The sequence below is a fragment of the Xenopus tropicalis genome, chromosome 6, assembly GCF_000004195.4.
Source record: "Xenopus tropicalis strain Nigerian chromosome 6, UCB_Xtro_10.0, whole genome shotgun sequence".
NCBI classification, from domain to species: Eukaryota; Metazoa; Chordata; class Amphibia; order Anura; family Pipidae; genus Xenopus; species Xenopus tropicalis.
Window position 1 is genome coordinate 56744046 of NC_030682.2, and position 20276 is coordinate 56764321.

Genomic DNA, 20276 nt, shown 5'->3' on the forward strand with positions numbered 1-20276 from the left:
CAGCTGAGGTTCAACTCCACATTATCCCTTGGTCCATCCTGGCTGCTCAGTGAAGGACCCTTTGATTTTTTCTATGCCCTTCATAAAAGGCATCTGCCTCTTACCAGCTTTTACTGGGTGGCTGGAGGAGGGCTGGGGGCTCAGTTGTTTAACACAGGGTTACCAGATCACATGAAATTTCAGGGACACCTATACATGTTACATTTAATTGCAATCACTGCAGCCCTGGATTTTATTGACACGTTCCATAATTTTGAAGTTAAATGGTAACTTCTTATCTAGACACCTAATATGCACCGCATTGATCCAAACAGTCACAGGTGTCATTTTTGATTCCCTGGAACACTCTAATCTGGCGTTTCATGTGACAGCGGAAGACGTGGTGCTTTACAGCCCATCGCAGAAAGACAAACTTTAGCTTTGTTAAAACGTATTTGTTGACAAAATGTATTTGTCAAGCAGTAGTTTTCAGCTTCCATTTTACTTTTTGAAGCACTCCAGCATTTACAAAATTATATTTTGCTCATAAATATAAACGATTCTGCTGATTTGCTAGTGAACTGCATTATTGCGCGAATTGTCTCCTATTGTGTTTGTTGTGACCAATAGGTGGCGCTGCTTCCCTTGCTCCTATGAAGCTCTGCCAGGAGTGAGCGATAATAATGCCCGTAGCTCGGCTCGTCCTGGAGTGTGAGGAAGGCTGTGGGAGGGGGAGTGGAATGAGGCACACCTCTCCGTGATGTCACAGCAGCCAAACATGCCAGATTCTTTTCGTGAGGGACTCACACAGACCGGCTCGTTCTGTCAAAAGTTTTGCAACTCCTGGGAAGTGAGTGTGGAAATAGGGATAAGCAGTTCCTGTCACTGGCACTTCGTTTACTCCCTGCTGTTTCTCCATACACCAGATAAGAGAAGACACTGGACTGTCTCATGTGAGAGAGCCCCACAATAAGCTCGGAGTCCAACGCTCTCAGCTTCCTTCTATTCCCTCCGCTCCCCCGTGGGTATATATCGTGTTCACAATGGATGTGAGGCGTTCTGTGGATTTGGGTCACTGAAACAAGACCGGTGTCAGAGGCAGCAGATAAAGCACAGGACTGCAGGAAGGATCCATCCTCATTTCTGTTCTTGGGGGTAGCTGAAGACTCGGGATGGGGTCTTTTAGCCGGAGTGTGGGATTATATATCTGCGTCTTCTTCGTCAGTCAGTCCTGCTTTTCTCTGGAAGAAAAGAAAGGTAAGGAAAGAAATTCACTTGCCACTTCATTGCTTCTGTGCCTGTAGGGAAGCCAGCCCTGGCACACAAAGGGTTATCAGACTTTCTGCGTTTCTGATAGTGGCAGTGTTGGTTTGGCTAGTGAATTGCCTCTCTCTACATCCACTTATTGATTTCCTGTGACCTACAGAGTGTAGCCAGGAGTATAGGGTGAGCCTACCTGGCTGGATACAGGTAATCCTCCTCTGGTCTGAATATGGGACAAGGGGACTCCCTGTGCCTCCTATGGGAACTATAAGGATACAGGAAATACACAAGAAAGTAAATCCCTTTCCTTCAGTGGGCTGTGACAGCAATATTACAAAATTATCCTGAGAAATTGGTCTTGTGTTTTGAAAAGACATGCTTTTGTGATGGCAGAGACTGTCCTGGAGTGTGAGCTGTGTACATTTGTAGTCACCCTGTGTATAAACTTGTGACTATGTCCTTGTAGAATGGTTACAGAAACACCTCTATAAAAGAGATACTTAGTGGGTGGATGTAATAAAAATCATCCTATGGTATAATTGCATAAATAAGAACAAAAATGTGTGCTCAGCAATGCATTATTTGACTATTATTGCAATATTATGCATTAGACAAATATTGCATTGTGACTTTTAATTACACATAACACATTTGTAAGACCTGCTGCAAGGTGGCATATTTTTTGTGCAAATTTTTTTTTGTTTAATTAAGAAGCTTTATAACCTATACTGTGCACTAATGCAAACAATAAACTGCACAGTATTTTTGTACTGTTATATGGGTTGCTAAATAGTTTAGCTGGTTTGCAAACCCTATATTAAATATGTTCAAAGGATAAAAAGCTTGCATAGTGAATAATTTTTCTGACTTAAGTTACTTTGCCCTCATTGGAACTCATCTTCAGCTTCAAAACCCACACACAGGGCATAAGGCAAGAGCAAGGAACTTAAAAAAACTACAAACAGTTATTTACATAACTTACAACAGTTTTATTTGCATTTGATGGATTGATTGATGCAGCAGATAAACAAGTGTTTAAATATGTATATATCTACAGTATATATAGAGAGGCAGGCTTACTGGTGAGTGAATGTATGTATAGTTATAAAACGCCAGCATCTGGACTTAATATAAAATATCTGTGACATTTCATGGGAGCCTATGCTACTGTCCAACAATGATTTTTTTTTTGTTTTTTTTAATGAAATTGATCTTGCCTCTGTTTTCAGTTATGTGTTGTAGCTTATATAACATTAAGAACAAAACCCATTTTTTTTTTATAAATAAGTAGGTGGGTGAAATTCTTCTCTGACTTCTGAGCAATTTGTTTTACCACGCTCTTTCAGACCACAGATGGTTAACATATACTGTCATGTGTGTAGTTAATAGGATCCGCTAAATAACTACTAAGGCTAAGATGCTGGCTCCCCACCCTTTTTAGAAAAGAATTTATCAGGAGCTTGCTATACAAGCACAGATTTGTATTTGTTCTAGTACATTGCACTTTGTACTGTAAAAATAACAATACTTTAACAGTTCTGTCATGTGGGCATGCTGAAGTCTTGACTTGGGGCAATAGAATTCAGTCTGTTCCAGGTGTGCAGTTCGACTGAATAAATGTGACAATGTAAACGGGGTTTCGTACGATATTATCAGTGAGTGTATGGCCAGCTTTAGACTAAACTTGTCCCCCCACCATAATTTTTATTTCCTTCTGCCACAGTGGTTGCAAATTCTGTTGGTGCCACAAACATTCCACTATGGAATGTATAAATAAATAAATACATGTCAAATCTCAATGAAACCTTTATTTAATGTTTGTGTTTTGCATATTTTATACTTATTTCAGCCGCTTTACATAATATTTTGTCTTATATAAATTGGTACAAATGTCATTGCTGCTGATATCACACTGATATTTACCTGGAGCCAAAGGATTTTTTGTACTTGTGTGTATGATATATTTATGACATTCCTTCAGTAAGACCTCTGCCTGGTATCTGTGCACCTGACTCCCTGTTTTTGCTTTATGTGTTTGGCCAAAGATGGATTAAACAGCTTCCTTCTACTGCCTAACAAAAAAAAACATTACGTCAGTCCATCTGTTTAATTACAGTGCAATATTGGCAGCCCAAAACTGCATATCAATCTTCATATGTTAGATAACATCAGGATGGCTGATATACAGAAGTGCTGGCTGGCACAATAGGAGAGTTCTCTACTACGCATAGAGAGTTGGGTAGAACTTTCAGAACTTCATGGAAGAATTGCTATGCCTTTGAACACTGTATGACTGTGGGTATTTGTGAGCCCGAAGAACTGTGCCACATTTAATCATTTTATAAGATAAAACTAAAACCAAGCTCCCTGCAATAACTTGATCATACACTTTTAAATCTTCATGCCTGGACAGAGCATAGGTGATGATTTAGTATCATGGTTGTTCATTTCTTCTAATGGTTCTAATGTAATTAAACTTTTGATTGTGTAATATCACTTACGAGTTTTACAGCAGGGAAAAACAATTGGACCAACACTTCCTGATCTCTATGGAATTCTGTCTAATCTGAAAACCTACCTTGTCTAGCAGGGGAAGGCAACAGTCATCAAGCAAGCTGACCTCTTTACTGAAACCATAGTAAATGTACAAGGCTGGAGTTCAGTTTCCATGTTTGAATCAAGTTGCTGTGTATTACAGAAACTCTGAGGGCATCCTGTAAATGTTAATTGTTCCATCTAGTTAATTAACAAAAAGAGGTAAACAGTAGGAACAATGCAGCATGCAGAGACAGGCCCCCACAAGCAGCCGTAATGCTACACTCTGTAAAGATTACATCTAAAGAGGGCAGAGAAAAATATAAGCCCTTCCACTGCACTGAAAAAGAAAATGTAAACTAGTTTGCATTTACTAAATAGAAATATGCAGATCTGACTGTTTAGTGCACACAATACCATATGTTCTCCCTTTTAATAAAATGCTTATATTTCCAGTTTCCTGTGTGCCGTTCCCCATAAACCTATAATAGGCTTTGTAAATAAAAAATGATTGATAATCCATTATGAATACAGTTGTATTAGGTTTAGGCAGGCACTGGATGTTAATTTGACAGTGGACAAAATAAAGGGGCATGTTTGATTTCACTACATTGACATGCTTTCATCAACTGGTGCAACTTGGGGGGAATAAAGACATCCCAGGACAGTACTGTACACTATGAAAGATTGCCCTGCAATGTATTGTTGTGTTGTCTAATCTACTGCCTGTCTGGTCATAACACATCAATAGACATGAGCATTACTCCAACCTGGTTCAGTGACATTACTCAAGCAACAAGTGTCACTGGCTGCAAGTTTCCTATAACATTCTGTAACAAATGGATTTCGAGGGTTAAAGGCTGATAGCTGTCATAGCTGCATTTTTTTTTACTTCCGCAGTCTAAATACTGGTCAACAGCAAAATCAGAATCATGTAAATGCTTCAAAATTGATGATAATCTACTAGCAAAACATCCACAAATGCTCAGGTTGAGAAATGGGTGTGTCAGTGCTGTAAAAATTGTTTGTTTTTCACCTAATTTGGGAACTGAAAAGTCTTTTGTTCTCATGCAGAGTTGTAAAGCTTTGTGTGAACAAACAAAAGGTAAGGGCTATTGAAATGCACCAATCCAAATGATCAAAAACATTGTATTCAGTGTGCTCTAAGTTACATTTAGCATGAGTTTTGTGTATGTAAGTATTTTTTTAATCCCACCTGCTGATCTCATAAAATACTAATTTTTCCCCCATTTTAATGAAAAGCACAAACTTGTCCAGGTACAATAACTTATAGCAATCAAAGAGATGTTTGCTTTCAAACAGGTGACTAGTAAATTTTACCATCTTAATGATTGATACAGATGAACATGTAGGTGTAATATGATTACCAGTACCCAACCCTCTTTTTTACCATTTGTTGTGACTGTTTTGTTAGCATAAATCCATTGTGCAGGGGGATTATTTGTGTGTCTCACAAGAACCAAAAATGGAGTGCCTGGGAAAATCTTATTCTTTTTACTCATAAGGCCCCCCAGGTCATGATGATCGGGGTGATATTTGAGACCTGGAACCACTGTAGTAACTCCCCTGTATAATGTATGTTTTTGTGCTATTCTTTATTATTAACCCAACTACTTTCTTGCCAAACAGTCCTTGGCCCTATTCTTCTTCAATAACTACCAAGTGAGACTGGGAGTGCAGGTGTTAAACAACAATCCCTTTGTAGCTTACATAAAGTACTTTTTTTTTTCAATTTATTATCGGCACTCCTGTAAATGTTGAACTTTGCCAGAGGAGGTTTGGCTGGAATCCAGTGGCAGAACAAGCCAGATTGCAGTGCCCCTCGCGCGGCTGCAGAGCTTCACTGAACGCCTTCCGTGACTCTCAGATCAATTGGGTCGCTGGAATGGAAACACACCTCTACCTAATTACACAATTCTCGTTCCAGGATTACAAGTCTCTGCCTGTTCTCCATATGTAAAATTTTGGGGAGTTGTCTTAAGTAACTTGTCTTCCAGGTCTGAGATATAACAGTGTGCTAGGAAAAGAAAGAAATATGAGTATATCCATAGTCATATATGGTTCTGTACCTAGCAAACTGTTACATCATCTCCCACCTATATATGTGTAAATATATATATATATATAGTGTAGATTATGCTTACTGTTGCTTTTCCTGTAAGGAGCTGGAACCTTTTATATTTATATTTCAATGTAAAGCAAGACACAGTTTTACAGCGATAATTCTGTTTATCATATTATCAGATCACATCAGGTGAGGAATTACACATTGCAGCCTTTGCACTACATTTATGACAGAACTACAGCTCCCAGAATACCTACCAGCTTAGCTGATTAAGGTTACTGGCAGGGTTAGTTAAGCAGTAACTGAAGAGATGAAGATGCCCTATCATTCATATATTAGCTTTCTCTCTTCCTTTACTATCGGAATCTTACTAAAGGCACAGATTCCCTTCTGATGTCTTTTCAAAGAAAAGAACTGAAGTACTTTGTCCATCATACTGCCTCAGGACAAGTGCTAAAATTCAAAATTGTCTGCCTGCAAGGGCATGGTTGACTTAATATGATGTTACAGTCCACTCTTCTTATATGATCTGATTGTTTGTCCTATAGAGCATGGTGCTGCATGTTATCAAATGTAGGGATTCTGATCTTACTGACATAAAAATTAATGTATGTGATGTATCTTGTCTACTGCACAGAAGTAAGTAAATGTGGCTTTGCTAAATGTGTTGCTTGTCCTGAGGCAGAATGATAGACGCAGTACTTCAGCTAAGCCTCTCTTGGCCAAAATGGTGTTGACCAGTAATTCGCTGCTTGTGGGTTTTTGTTCATGTATTAACTAGCAAGCTCTTAAAATATACTGCTCACTTGACCTCTTCTCTTACAAAGGTGAAGGCATTATGTAAATTATGAGAGTAACAACACTGACAGAAAATGAAAGTATTTTTTTTTAAATTATCGATCAAATCTATATTCTTTATACTAAAAACTAATTTTATTTGTTAATAGGCACTATAAAAGGTAGCTGAACCCATAGCAGAAATAGTAGTGTTGCAATATTTTACTAATCTTGTGTTTTCTAGTGACTTTTTAAGCTCAAGCTTAAGTGCAGTATCGCCATTTACACTTGTTTCTCGTAGACAAGCATCAGACACTTGTTATATTAACAACACTATTGGGTTGCACACATATATGCATGACCACTGAAAAGAGTTTTCCAATGCAGTTAGTGGAACCGGAATGCTTGCACTAGCAATATTAGCTACATAGCCAAAGTTTAGAGGTAAATAAAATATATCACACTTAAGGACACAAAGTATGAGTGCTCACAAATGATCACTTGGTTAAATAAACTACCTTAATTTGACTGTTTGCATAGTATTGGAACATGTCCTGTGATTTTTTTTACCTTTTATATGCCCTGGAGACATTTATTTTATCTTGTACTAAAAGGTCCTTTCACTGAAATGTATTGAACCTGCTGCAACCTGTGTCTTAGACTGAAGCCACACAGGGCAGACTCTCAGGATAAACGCAGGCTGAGAATCTGCCCCTACACTACACAAATCTAATTGTTGTGCCCTACCTGGGTGCATGTATGCAAAGTTTTGTACCCGGGCCAATGCAATGGTTCCAGTTGCACAGGCACAACAATAAGATTTTTTAAACATAGGGTCCAATTCTTAGCATGGATTTATCCCCAGGCTGAGAATCCACCTATGTGGCTTCAGCCTAAGTTAGTTCAAAAATTATAAGAAAGACTTCAACTGGTTTAGATGTGATTGGTCTTAGGGTAAGCTTAAACAACATTATGTTCACTTGTAAACTGTGGATACCTGGAAAAAAAAACCATTAGGATCGTTTGGTTTTAGACTGGGGATCATTTTGGGCAGGACACTTTGGGCTACCTCCTCTTTTGCTATATAAAGTGCTATAGATAAGTGGTGTAGATGAAATCCGTAACAGATGAGTAGGGTTTGAAAAAATGATGTGATTACTGTATGTTGCTTTGCATCAGAATAATGTATTTCTAAAAATATTGCCATCAGCTTTAATTACTGCCCGTTAGATAACCTGGAAAAGTGAGCAGATGTTTTCCTCTTGTGAGATCTATTTCAAAAGCATTATTTAACAAGCAGACAAAAAGAAAACAAAATTCTTTCTCTGTCGATGATTGCAGGCTGCCAGCTAGATTGAAAGGTAGGCAAATTAACTATTAATTAATGCTGCCTCTCTGTCTTTTGTATTTAAGCTGGTCTAATTATGAACTCAATGAATTATTGATAAGCCCGACCATTGTGATATTCTGTTATCAGAATGTATGTTACAAGTGCTGAAAGTTTGCTACAGTTTCCAGTGTCTGTGCAAGTACTTGTGTGCTTAGCTAGACTATAAGGAGCCTATTTATTATACTGTGTAAGATTAAATTTGATGGAAAAATGGTGTAAAAAACTCTGTTAAATAAATGGAGAAGTTTGCTGTCTGACACCAGATTTTATGCAGTTATTTTATGTAAGTTCTGGCAGAAGAAAAAACGCAATAAAAAATTACGTCGATTTTACGCAGGTTTTTACACGGCGAAGCCTGCCAATGTGTGCAAATTTTGTTGACATTTTTTAAACAGTATAATAAATATGCCCCTGAAGTTGCTACCTGTACATCACTGTTTGAAGCCAAGGTTCCACTTTGGTTCACTGGCAATGTTTTTATAAGGTAGAATCTTGAAAGCTTTTTGTTGTTGCATTTAAACAATGCTTCTGAATAAGGCATGCATTCAGCTTATCAGCACCTTCCTTGCAATGTCAGCTGTCATGCATTAGACTGATGTCCCACGCAGATGATGTTGCCTGCAGGAGGAAACTTAGCGCAACTTTGGAAAACCAAAGCAATGCATAGGCCTTTCCACCGGCGATTCCATTTGTTGCTGGCAGAAAGATTTAGGAGAGATTAGTCACCCGTGGTAGCAGAGATATTTTGCGGGCAACTAATCACAGATACAAACTTTAGTCAATATATTTCATTGGAAAAATTTGGTAAATACATGCTATTGCATTATAACTAGTGCACTGTTCCACAGGATCATGCTTAAAGGTCCCCATACATGGGCCGATTCTAGCTGCCGATATCAGTCCCTTAGACCGATTCGGCAGCTAATCGTGCCGTGTATGGGCAGTACCGACGGGACTGCCCGACCGATATCTGGCCTGAAATCTGCCACATTTCAATCGGGCAGGTTTAGAAATCTAGTCGGATCGGGGACCGCATCTGCTCGTTGATGCGGTCCCCGGACCGACTTTTCCTATGCCCGTCGTTATAATTCGATCGTTTGGTCCCAGGGCCAAACGATCAAATTAGCCTCGATTCTCCCGATATCGCCCACCCGTAGGTGGGGGATATCGGGAGAAGATCCACTCGTTTGGCGACATCGCCAAGTGAGCGGATCTTATGGTGTAAAGGGAACTTTAAGCACTAAAAATTCCTTTCTTATCTAAAGCTCCATTGAACACAATAGGACTATGTAGGCAGAGAGAAGCCTGTGACCACCTTCTGCAGCTTCCATTAAAGGGAAATTATACCCATGAAGTAATAGATGAGGTAATTTTGTTGGGTTTATATAGATGCATAAATACTATGTGAACTTTCAGAAATAAATGTGCATTTTTTACACAAACTACAACAAACCTCTACTTTCCAGAGAATCTGTATATTACTCATTTGAGGAAAGCAGAGGGACTTCAAATCCCAAATCCATCACTTCAAAGTATAACAATGAGAAGGAGGGTTTCTGTACACTGTGGTGCAATGGAAGGCAATGGAGCCATGGAATACCTGTACTGGAAAACTTACTGCAATTAGACCTAAAAACAAAAAGGAATACCAAGAGCCCCAATAGTGTAATATGTTTTTACAAGGAGTAATGGTAGAGTAAACAAATTAATACTCACAAGCCAGGGTTACCATTAGGCAACCACTGTATAGGCAGGTGGGGAGATTAACCTGACCCCACTTAGGAATAAGAAGTCGCTCTCTGTAGAAGGAAGAAAAATGGGGATGACACCCCTCCACTCGGGGTGGACTCGATATAATGATAAGACAAAACAGAGGCGCCAAAAAAGGATAAAATTAGCTAAAAACACTTAAAAACCCAATGGGTAATTCAGAGGAGGTAGTAGTGAACTTACCTCCTCCAGGCAGATACCAACAAAAGTGGTAATTTTCAATAATAATTTATTCACAACAATATTGCAACCCGTTTCGCAGGCTTTTCCTGCTTCATCAGGCAATGTAGAATAGGAGCAAAAAAACAACAGTGTCTTTGTATAAACACACCAGGAGCCTCTGATTGCCTAGTCAACCTAATCATTTTCATTTTGGTTTTAATAGTACTTCAACCCTTTCACAATCAAGGGTCCTTTGATCTTGCCATATTGGGTGTTGCCAGTAAATATGTGAATCCAAAATCACAATTTATGCTGCTTACACAGTGGTACTTTATATAGGCAAAATAAAGTAAATGGTAGGTGGCACTTAAAGGGTTAAATTTGTCCTTTTTCTGTGCATGGAAAGTAACAGATATAACAAGAATAAACACAGGTATTCAAAATAATTCAAGCTGCTATTAGTGTACTAATGTTACAGTTTACAGCGCAGATATTGTACTTCTAACATTAACAATATACTTGCAACATAGTTGATCGGCCATACACATGGATGGTCTGATTCCACTGCACCAATTATGGCACTACTTGGTTAGTTAAGCTGGGCACTCCATTCACCAACATTGTATGATTTTATCACACTCCATACTCTGCTTTGTGCATCCAAGCTGGTAATAGTAATGTGCTTTTTTATTAGTTCCCAATGCAATACTCTTTGGAGTCTTTGGGGCATTATTGTGCTCCAGCTTATAAATACTCTTTTCTCCAAAATGAAAATCCTGCAAGCCTATAGCTGTTACTAACAAATGGGAAATGTCAGAGGGCAACTACTTTTCTTCAGGATACATGGGGTGGTCGACTGGATATTTGTATTTTGGGCATACACAGATTTTGGCAAATAATAAATTACCATAACAAACAGTCAAAGGTTTGAATGTGAGGCTGGAATATGATAAGGACAGGACCTGGATAGAAACATAAGTAATAAAAAGTAACAATAGTTTTTTGGCTGCTGGGGTCGATGACTCCTACAAAATAAAAAATGAAGACTAATTGGCAAGTTGTTAAGAATTGGCCATTCTAAAAAATACTAAAAGGTAAAGTAAAGTTGACTGTCCTTTTAAGGAAATGATCAAAGTTGCTAATGTTCCTAATGCTACTTATACTTTTTGATAACATTGAGCATAGTTAGCCATACTCATAGAAATTCAAACTACACTGATCTGTCTATCTGATCTGTAGGCATACATTTCGATTTGACCACAACTCCAGAGAGCATTAAGGTCATTGGTCAGTCAACACAGGTACAGTCTGTAGGGAGTGTGTGTGTGTGTGTGTGGGGGGGGGGGGGGTCTTACCTTTATATTATATCTGATAATACAGGGAATGTTGTTTGCAAATTTAACACAAGGAGTATGCTGTCATTGTATTGTAAATAGCTTACAGCTTACATTGCCAGGAGGTTGCATGCAATTTGTTTATGCATTAACAACAGTGGGTCTGTAAAACATCAAAGCCACCTTTTGTGGAGGTGTGATTTTCCCAGGAAAAAGGTGGATAAGAGAGCCTAGATGTTTAGACTTAGTAGTCAGGATTGAGGGACAGCCTTGTAACATCTTATGCTGTTTGATCAACGATTAAGGACATGATCACGGTTTGTGGCCTAGTTAAATTTACAAGTAGAAAAAATGTATCATTTCTGAGGGTTTGCATTTCACATAAAATTAGCACAGTTTTCATTCTCTCCAAAAATGTCTGCCAACTTCAGGAAGAGTAAGAGAACCCGTCTCTTGTAGAATGCAAGTTCCAACAGTCCCTGTACTTAATCAGCACAGTTAATAATTTTCTTTGTCCCAGACATGGTTCTTATGCTATTGTGTTTTAAGAACAAAAGCTTGTTGCCATGACTACTCCACATTGCACTAATTGATTCAGGTCTGGGCCTTTGATAAGAAACCTAAAATTGATTCTATGTTCGTAATTAACTATATTGTTAGTGGTTTAAGATCAGATTAATTTTATTGTACAGTGTGTGTTTTTTTTACAATTTCTAACTTAAAATAAAAACCTCTATTTTTTAGCTGTAAGTTATCTTTTCTGGGTTTTCCTTTTTGTGAGTTGCACAAATTTACTGTTAAAATGACCTAGAATAATACAGCTTCTAATTTTTATGAATATATCTGAGCTGTAATTTAAAGGAACAGTAACACCAAAAAATGAAAGTGTATAAAAGTAATTACAATATAATGTACTGTTGCCCTGCATTGCTACAACTGGTGTGTTTGCCTCAGAAAGACTACTATAGTTTATATAAGTAAGTTGCTGTGTAGCCATGGGGGCAGCCATTCAAAGGAGAAAAGGCACAGGTTACTTAGCAGATAACAGATAAACCCCCATTATATGGGGCTTATCTACTAGTTATCTGCTACATAACCTGTGCCTTTTCTCCTTTTTTCAAGCTTGAATGGCTGCCCCCATGGCTACACAGCAGCTTATTTATATAGTAGCGTTTCTGTAGCAAAAACACCAGTTTTTTGCAGAGCAACAGCACATTATATTTTAATTACTTTAAAACACTTTAATTTTTTGATGTTACTGTTCCTTTAATGTTTCTCCTTATGTCTCCTTTGTAGAAGTGGGGTTCTCAGACACCAAATTTCCCTTAAGTAATTATTATTCATTTATCTATGAAGCATCAGTACAAGTATAGGACCTGTTATCCAGAATGCTCTGGACCTGGGGCTTTCCGGATAAGGGATCTTTCCGTAATTTGGATCTCCATACCTTAAGTCTACTAAAAAATCATTTAAACATCATTTAAACCCAATGGCTTTTTCCTCCAATAAGGATTAATTATATCTTAAGGTGGCCATACACGAGCAGATCCGCTCGCTTGGCGATGTCGCCAAGCGAGCGGATCTTCCCCCGATATCCCCACCTACGGGTGGGCGATATCGGGGACCATTTAGGTAAAAAAAATAATAATCCGATCGTTTGGCCCTGGGGCCAGACGATCGGATTATGTGGGCGGCAATGGGGCAGTCGGATCGGGGACCGCATCAACGAGCCGATGCGGTCCCCGATCCGACCAGATTTTCTAACCTGGCCGATCGAGATCTGGCCAATTTCAGGCCAGATATCGGTCGGCCAGGCCGCTCTGCTCTCCCCATACACGGGCCGATTAGCTGCCGAATCGGTCCAAGGGACCGATATCGGCAGCTATAGTCGGCCCGTGTATGGCCACCTTTAGTTGGGATAAAATACAAGGTTCTGTTTTATTATTACAGAGAAAAATCATTTTTAAAAATTAGAATTATTTGCTTATAATGGAGTCCATGGGAGATGGTCTTTCTGTAATTCTGAACTTTCTGGATAACAGGGCACCAGATAAGGGATCTTACACCCATTATATTATTTGGTGCAATACAATAAAATGGCCATTATGTTCTTCCTATAAGGCTAATAACACACATGACTGTTTCTCCACATGCTCATAACTGCAGTTGCTTTCCTCTGTGTTCTGACTGCACTGACAGGCACACAGAGTGTATTTGGAAATGCAAGAGAATGCATTTTCAAACTGAAATCCACTCCGTGTGTCCATAGACAGACTGACGTCATGCTTGTTGATGCAGTTACATCACAGAGCGGATGGGATTAAATAAAATATCCCTCCATCTGCGTTTTTACATAAGCACCAGCATATTATGAATTAGGTGGTACCAGAAGTCACCAAATCTTGAATGCACATTCGTTTAGTAATAATTCTACATTTATTAATCATATAAGATCATTTTTTGGGGGTAATATTCATAAGGTTAGCTTGTTAATGACAGGTTTCTATTTTTTTAATTAAGGTTCTTTACATGTGATCTATAAATCCATTCGATGGAATATGAAAGCACCTTTTTTGTTCCAAACAGCCACCAGGTGCTTACTAAACCCTTCCCTTGACAATACCTGTCTTGTGTGACGTTAAAAACATTCCCTGTTTTCCTGCAAGATCTTACTTGCCCACAGCGTTTGCAGCACTATGTAAACCATCAAGAGATTTTAAAAAAAACATGTTTCGTACTCATTACCTGTTACTTGTGGCGTTTAGCAGATCTTTTAGACATTTGTATAATAAGCATAACATTTTAAAGGAACTGTAATTTAAATATGATAGTAATTTAGAGCAGTGAAACCCCGCACCTATCCATGCCATATTAATTCAATTATACAATTAAAAGCACAGTACTCTTAATGATTTAGTGATATGCACAGAATTGTAAGCATTTTCTTACAATCTTATACTTTGCAATATTCCAATTTAAAAATATTACTATTTTTAGCCCGAGCTTCAATTCAATGCCACTTGAAAATTTTAAATGGATTTTTAACCTATATGATATTTTCTCACAAATGTGTTTTCTTATTTTTGCAACCATGCTTAAATCATTCTACTGCTGCTGAATCAAGCCCTAGAGTCTTATACCTTATGTCAACTTCAATTTTCCTTTGTGAGTGGGTGCAGTGTTTTAATTAGTTTAATTACAGTGTGATGTACACTTTGCGGCTTCAATGTTGACTTGGTAAATATGAGACTTTACATGTGTGTTTGCTCAGTATCTGTGGGTGATGTTTGCTGAGCTTGTAAAACAGAATCACTTCACAAATGTACGTAATTTTTTGAATGCCAAAGGCAATTGTAGTGGGTTAACTTACTAACTGACCAGGGACATATAGAGGAGGTCAAGACATGTCAGTGTATTCGATTGTGGCTATACACAAGACATCTTTGCCATGTTGGCTTGACCAGTTGGCCCACTACTGCTGCTTGTGGCACATCTGACAGTAAAACAATAAGGAGGTCTAGTTTAGGTGAGAGAAACATTCAAACATTCAACAATAACTTAGTTATATGAAATATGGATCTCAAACGTGACAGATAGTATATCACCATCAAAGTTTCTATAGAAAATTTTTATAAAATGTTAATACAACTGGTTAAATATGTAATGACAGATTAAATCCAATAATAACAACACAGGAACACGTGGCATTGTTTAACACTAAATTAAAAGGCCATAATATTCCCATGGATTAAATAAGAAAAGCAGATATACATGACTTTCACAAGCTAATCAAACCATTTTGTAACTATTTTAGCACAAAACAAAAGCTCAGTTTACTATAGAGACAAATGGAAAAAGAGCATCTTTCTAGAGAAATGCACTGTTTCTGCTGTTCAGATCAAATTTTCTCCAAGCCATTATTCACACTGTTTTCTCCAACAGTTCTGGTCATCTGAAATGTTGTACATGACAAGCAAGAAACCAATAATGAGTTTTCATAATGCGATCTTGGGGAAGAGCAGAATATATAATTCAAAGAGACAGAGAGAAGCAAACACAGTTTAGTTATGCACGGGTCCCTTTATTGTGTGATGGTGGCAATATCCTGGGCACTTTGAATTTTATTTGGATATTCTGATTCTGAATTTTACCATTATAAATATGTTTTACAAATGTGTGTTGTGAAATAGGTCTCTTTTACATGAATGCCCATGGGCTGTGCACAAATATTCTACATTACAATTACTAACCACTGCAACTGATTTTTCTTCACACTACATCATATACTTTTTCTCAAAGCATATGCCCCATGAATGCATTTTTTCAGTGCATTTTTTCCATGTTCAGAATTCCCACAAATCAGAATTGCTGACTATGGGAATGTGGAGGTAATTGTTCGTGTTCTAAACTCTGTGAGTTTTTGAACAGATTTTGTGGGTCAGCTTTAATCTGATCCAGCATGTAACAGTACAAGATTTTTTAGGATCCTAAAAAATTTGATCTCCATAGGCTGTACTATATTGCCGGATCAGATAAAGTTGGATGTTTTATTTTGTTCATGTGTCTACATCTGATATTCTGTGTATTTTAATGAGGAAAAAAAAATCTTTGCCACACAATCAGTTTTTATCTTGTCGGATGCAGATGCAGCATGCAAAGTTCCCTTCCGACAGTCGTGTTGGATGGCAAAAGTTTAAGTTTTTTGTATCAATCCCATTATATTTTGACCAACGTGACTACATCCGATTGTCGAATACATTTTGTCAATCCAACATGTCTGACAAAAGTGCTCGTGGAGCCCTTAAACCGGGGACTGCGGTCACGGGGCATGTTCCTTTCCTATTTGTTCGCCCTTCATCACTGTGCAGAGAGAAATTATTAAACTTTCCTTTAGGGAATTGCAGTATCTAACTCCAAATGAACCAGTGTATATGATGTTTTATTCTGGGGCTTGGTTGGCTGATCCTGCCTAAACCTTAAGGCGCAAGGCAGGTTATTTCAGTGATACTTGTCTTTAAAGGAGATGTAAATGTTCAAAATCATATATTTAGCTTTAGATCATTATTCTGTACACTTTGCACAAACTTAATTTTTAATATAAGGCTACCTTACTTCCACCGCATTCTGCGCTAGCCATGGTGTATCCCCATCACCTGCGCCATCTTTAAAAGTCCTTTCCTAGGAGCGGAAGCCCCCACCCTCATGTGAAGCCGGCGCACGTCTGCACGGGTGCGCGCTGACTGTGTAATATGAGCGTGCACCTTGAAGCAGAGACATGCACGCTGTGAGCGCGCACTTGGAAGCGAGATCTCGCGTACACTTGGAAGCAAGATCTTGCGCGCTTTTATTTGAAGATCCCAAGTTTCTTCTGTCTATCTGACGGCATTGGCCTCAAAAAAATACCTGCTGCCTGCAGTTAAGTGTTACTATTTACCCCCAAGGAAGGAATATGTGGAGCCATGACGCATCTAAAGTCACACATACAGCCCTGCTAAAAGTATTTTCTTTTGGCTTTGGGATTAACACATCTATGAACTGTAAATGTGTGTTTCACGTTTCTTGCTTCACTATTAGTCACAGTGATAATCTTGCCCTGGAATGAACCAGAATGAGCAGGGACTCGTGCACGAGCTTTGGGGAAAAAAAAGCCTGCTTGTGCACAGGCTGACTCCTGCTGCCCTCCAGGCATGCGTAGAAGGGCTCTCCACTCCAACAAGTTGTCGGAGTAGTGAGAGACCTGAACAGGAAGTGGGGACGGAGCTTCATTTTGAACAAGGAAGGAGTGGAATAGGACAGAATGTAACTCAGCAACCAGGTCAGAAAGAACAGAGGGACAAAGGCAGGCAATTCTGGGAGGCTGTTTAGAGTAATTTTAATAATAGAAAAAAAAAGGTTTACTTATTCTTTAAAGCTATGGCACTCCACGTGAAGGTCAAACCATGCAACAAGATTGAGGGAGCTCAGAGTTTGAGATTTTCAACATTCATCAACATTAAAATAATGATAATTTTCTCATGTTGCTGTTCAAAATAGTATTGTAAATGCCAGAGTTAGATCCTTATCTTACTGATGGCTTTGATTTTGTCATTTTGTCATCCCTGGAATGAGGTTATCTCACATTTTGCAAGTCCTTGCACCATTTAAAATGTTAGAAATGTCCCATAAAACTATGCAGACTTTGAGGTTTTTCAATTCTTTCACTGTGATTTCACAAGAGCCTGGAAAAGATGTTTCATCACTACAGTTTCCTTTCTTGTTTAGTGGGTAGCAGTTATATGCGCGAAAAAAAGATGTTTTCTCAGCATCGAACCAAAAATGGAAAAGCTTTCAGACTTGTGATTATAATTTATCTTGAAGAAGTTGCAAACAGCACACATGGTTTTAAACACAGAGGGATTTATTTGGTATTCTGTTTACAAACAGGTTGAAGCACGTAGCTGACGTGCGTTCCTAAATCAGCTGTTCCGTGATTTCATTGGCCTATTATAAACATGGGATGCTGCCTGATAAAATATTACAATAAAACTGAAAAGCAAAACTGTCACAGATGCAGAAAATACAGTAAAAGTGATCAATGGAAGTTTATTAAATTGGCAGTGGAATTATATATTAATACCAAAGGATGTAAACTCTAAATGAAAAAGATATACAATGAACTTATTAGTAATGTGTGGGTCCGACCGTAACCTGGCGAGACCTGCAGGCCATGATCTACATATAGCAAAGTCTTGAGGCGGCATAGTATGGTCACGGGCGGTCGCATGGTAAAGTTCAGCCCAAACCCACCTGTTAAAGCATAACACTGGTACTTATCATCTTAGGGAACTAAATCTCGTAAACGAAAAGTGAAATATAAAGGCTTAATCTGTGCACAAAACTACCAAATTGTTTGTACCAAATCTAGAAATTCTGCTAGAAAGTAAGCCTTGATCAAAACTGTCTTCATATTTGTATTGACATTTTGACCAGTTCTCCATGTCTAGGGCCTTTTTGTACTATTATATATTCAGTGGCATAGCTAGCATTGACTTGCCCTGCGCCCCGTCCCATCTAGACAAGCGCATCTCATGCAGACATGCGTGCGTGCAAACATTTCTGCCGTTTTGCCTGTAATAATTGCCATGGTGTCACCTGTGGGCCCCAAGGGGTACGGGCCCAGGTGCACCCTGATAGTTAAGCCACTGTATATATTTATATGACAATTTTATTGCACAATCCAAATTGAATCATCAGTATTCAATGAAAAAGCACTGCTGGCTCATTAGAACTGGAAAAACACAGGAGGCCACAAAAATACCAACCACATGTGTAGCTAAATTGTGCACATTGCCATTGGTTGGCAAATGAATCTACAAGCCTTGAACTATAAAGGCTTAAAATATTTTTTTGGGGGGGATACTAATTTTTCTCCCAGTGGCATGACATCTGTCTATATGACATCCATTTCAATATTGTCATTTTTCTAATTCTAATAAGAGATATATAAAATCTGCCCAGGATTTAAGTTTTAATGTGGTAATGTTGCCAAGTTGCATATATGTGGGCATCATCTATTATGAGATATAGTTTTTTCACCCACCAAAGTTGAGGGAGCCCCCATGTTTTCTATAGTCCTTTTTGTTATACCATATATTACCCTGTGGTTCTGCGCGGGGGAAGATTCGGAGACCCAGTAAAGCATTATATAAGAGGCAATTACAATGGATCTTGGGTAGAAAAGGTCAACTTATAAATGTTTTGGAGCTCTAAACCTGATTTTCTTTTTCCATTTCCATTTTTGGGGATAATACAATTACTCTGAAGTGGGACAAAGCAAAAACGACAGAACTGAAGAGAGTAAAAACAGTCTAAGTCTCCCTGTCCAAACTATTTTCTTTTTTTATACAATAAAGTCACTTTTATTAAGAAGACTGCACTTTGCTTACTTTACATGAACACGATGGTTGGTAAGGTTCCCTTTTGGATAACTTTCAGGTAACAAAGCAACAGCTCTTTTTATCTCAATTGATGAACTGTGGCTGAGGTTTTAAAATGTTACATATGTTCAATGAGTAATTGTGTTAGTGAGTGAAATCCAGGTGAAACTCTTTATTTCATTCCAGAATCTACTCAGCACTTCATAATAACTGCTATTCATCCGATTCCAGTTTGTAGCTGATGAAAATGGAGAGTATTTAGTGATCCATCATGGGCAACCTGGCTCATCTTTTGTACTGCTCATCATTTCCACACAGCCATAAATGGATATTGTACAGGAAAGACAAATCAGATACTCCTTTCAAAGCTATGGAGAGTTAACTAGTTGAAGCCCATTTTTTTTTGCTCTGAAATGTTATTTTATTGTTAACCTTGACTAATTACTCCATAATTCTCTGTTTCCCCAGACATTTTCGGCGATATAGCCACTACCTATTCTATACTGAATGCTTTGTATTGGCATTTATCCAGTGCACTGAAAATAATGGAGAAACTAGAAGTCACCTGACTGAGTGGCTCTACAGAAAAAGGTTCTAGAACCACCACCCTGAAACTAGGGGGAAGGCACACATATGTTTAAAGTGCCAGTTTGTACTCGATATTCTACTGGGTCCCCAGAAGCTGCTGGTTGCGGTCTGTAATTGTTATGCCATTGTTATGTGTGTGGATACCTCAACTGTAGAGTGTTTGCTTTAATCCATTTTCTTGTTATAAATGGTTAGTAGAATGTTTTATTGTCTCTCCAGTCTACACAATGTCCCCATGTAACCATTACTCACATTTTGCACAGCGCACTGAAGGTAATAGCAGTGAATGCAACTGAAATGTGGTTTTTACTGCTAAACATATTGTTCCAGCTATGCCTTTTCCTTTTGATAAATATTTACTAATAATGCCAAATGCTATAAAATATGGTGTGCTTGCCAAACTGGAAGAATTCCATTTAAAAGTTGTTATCCTGATTGCACGCACATGGTTTACATTTCTAGTCTTATTCCTTCAA

The 20276-nt window shown here is 38.3% G+C and overlaps 1 protein-coding gene across 1 annotated transcript in view; it reads left to right on the top strand.

Moving 5' to 3' along the window:
• Positions 1-1130: 1130 nt before the first annotated feature.
• The window catches only part of egfr (epidermal growth factor receptor), a 149882-nt gene continuing 130736 nt past the window's right edge, over positions 1131-20276 (top strand). The window contains exon 1 of the mRNA XM_002939914.5: positions 1131-1236. Within this exon, the coding sequence (XP_002939960.3) occupies positions 1152-1236 (85 nt within the window). The 5' untranslated portion in view covers positions 1131-1151. The remainder of the gene's footprint in view (positions 1237-20276) is intronic.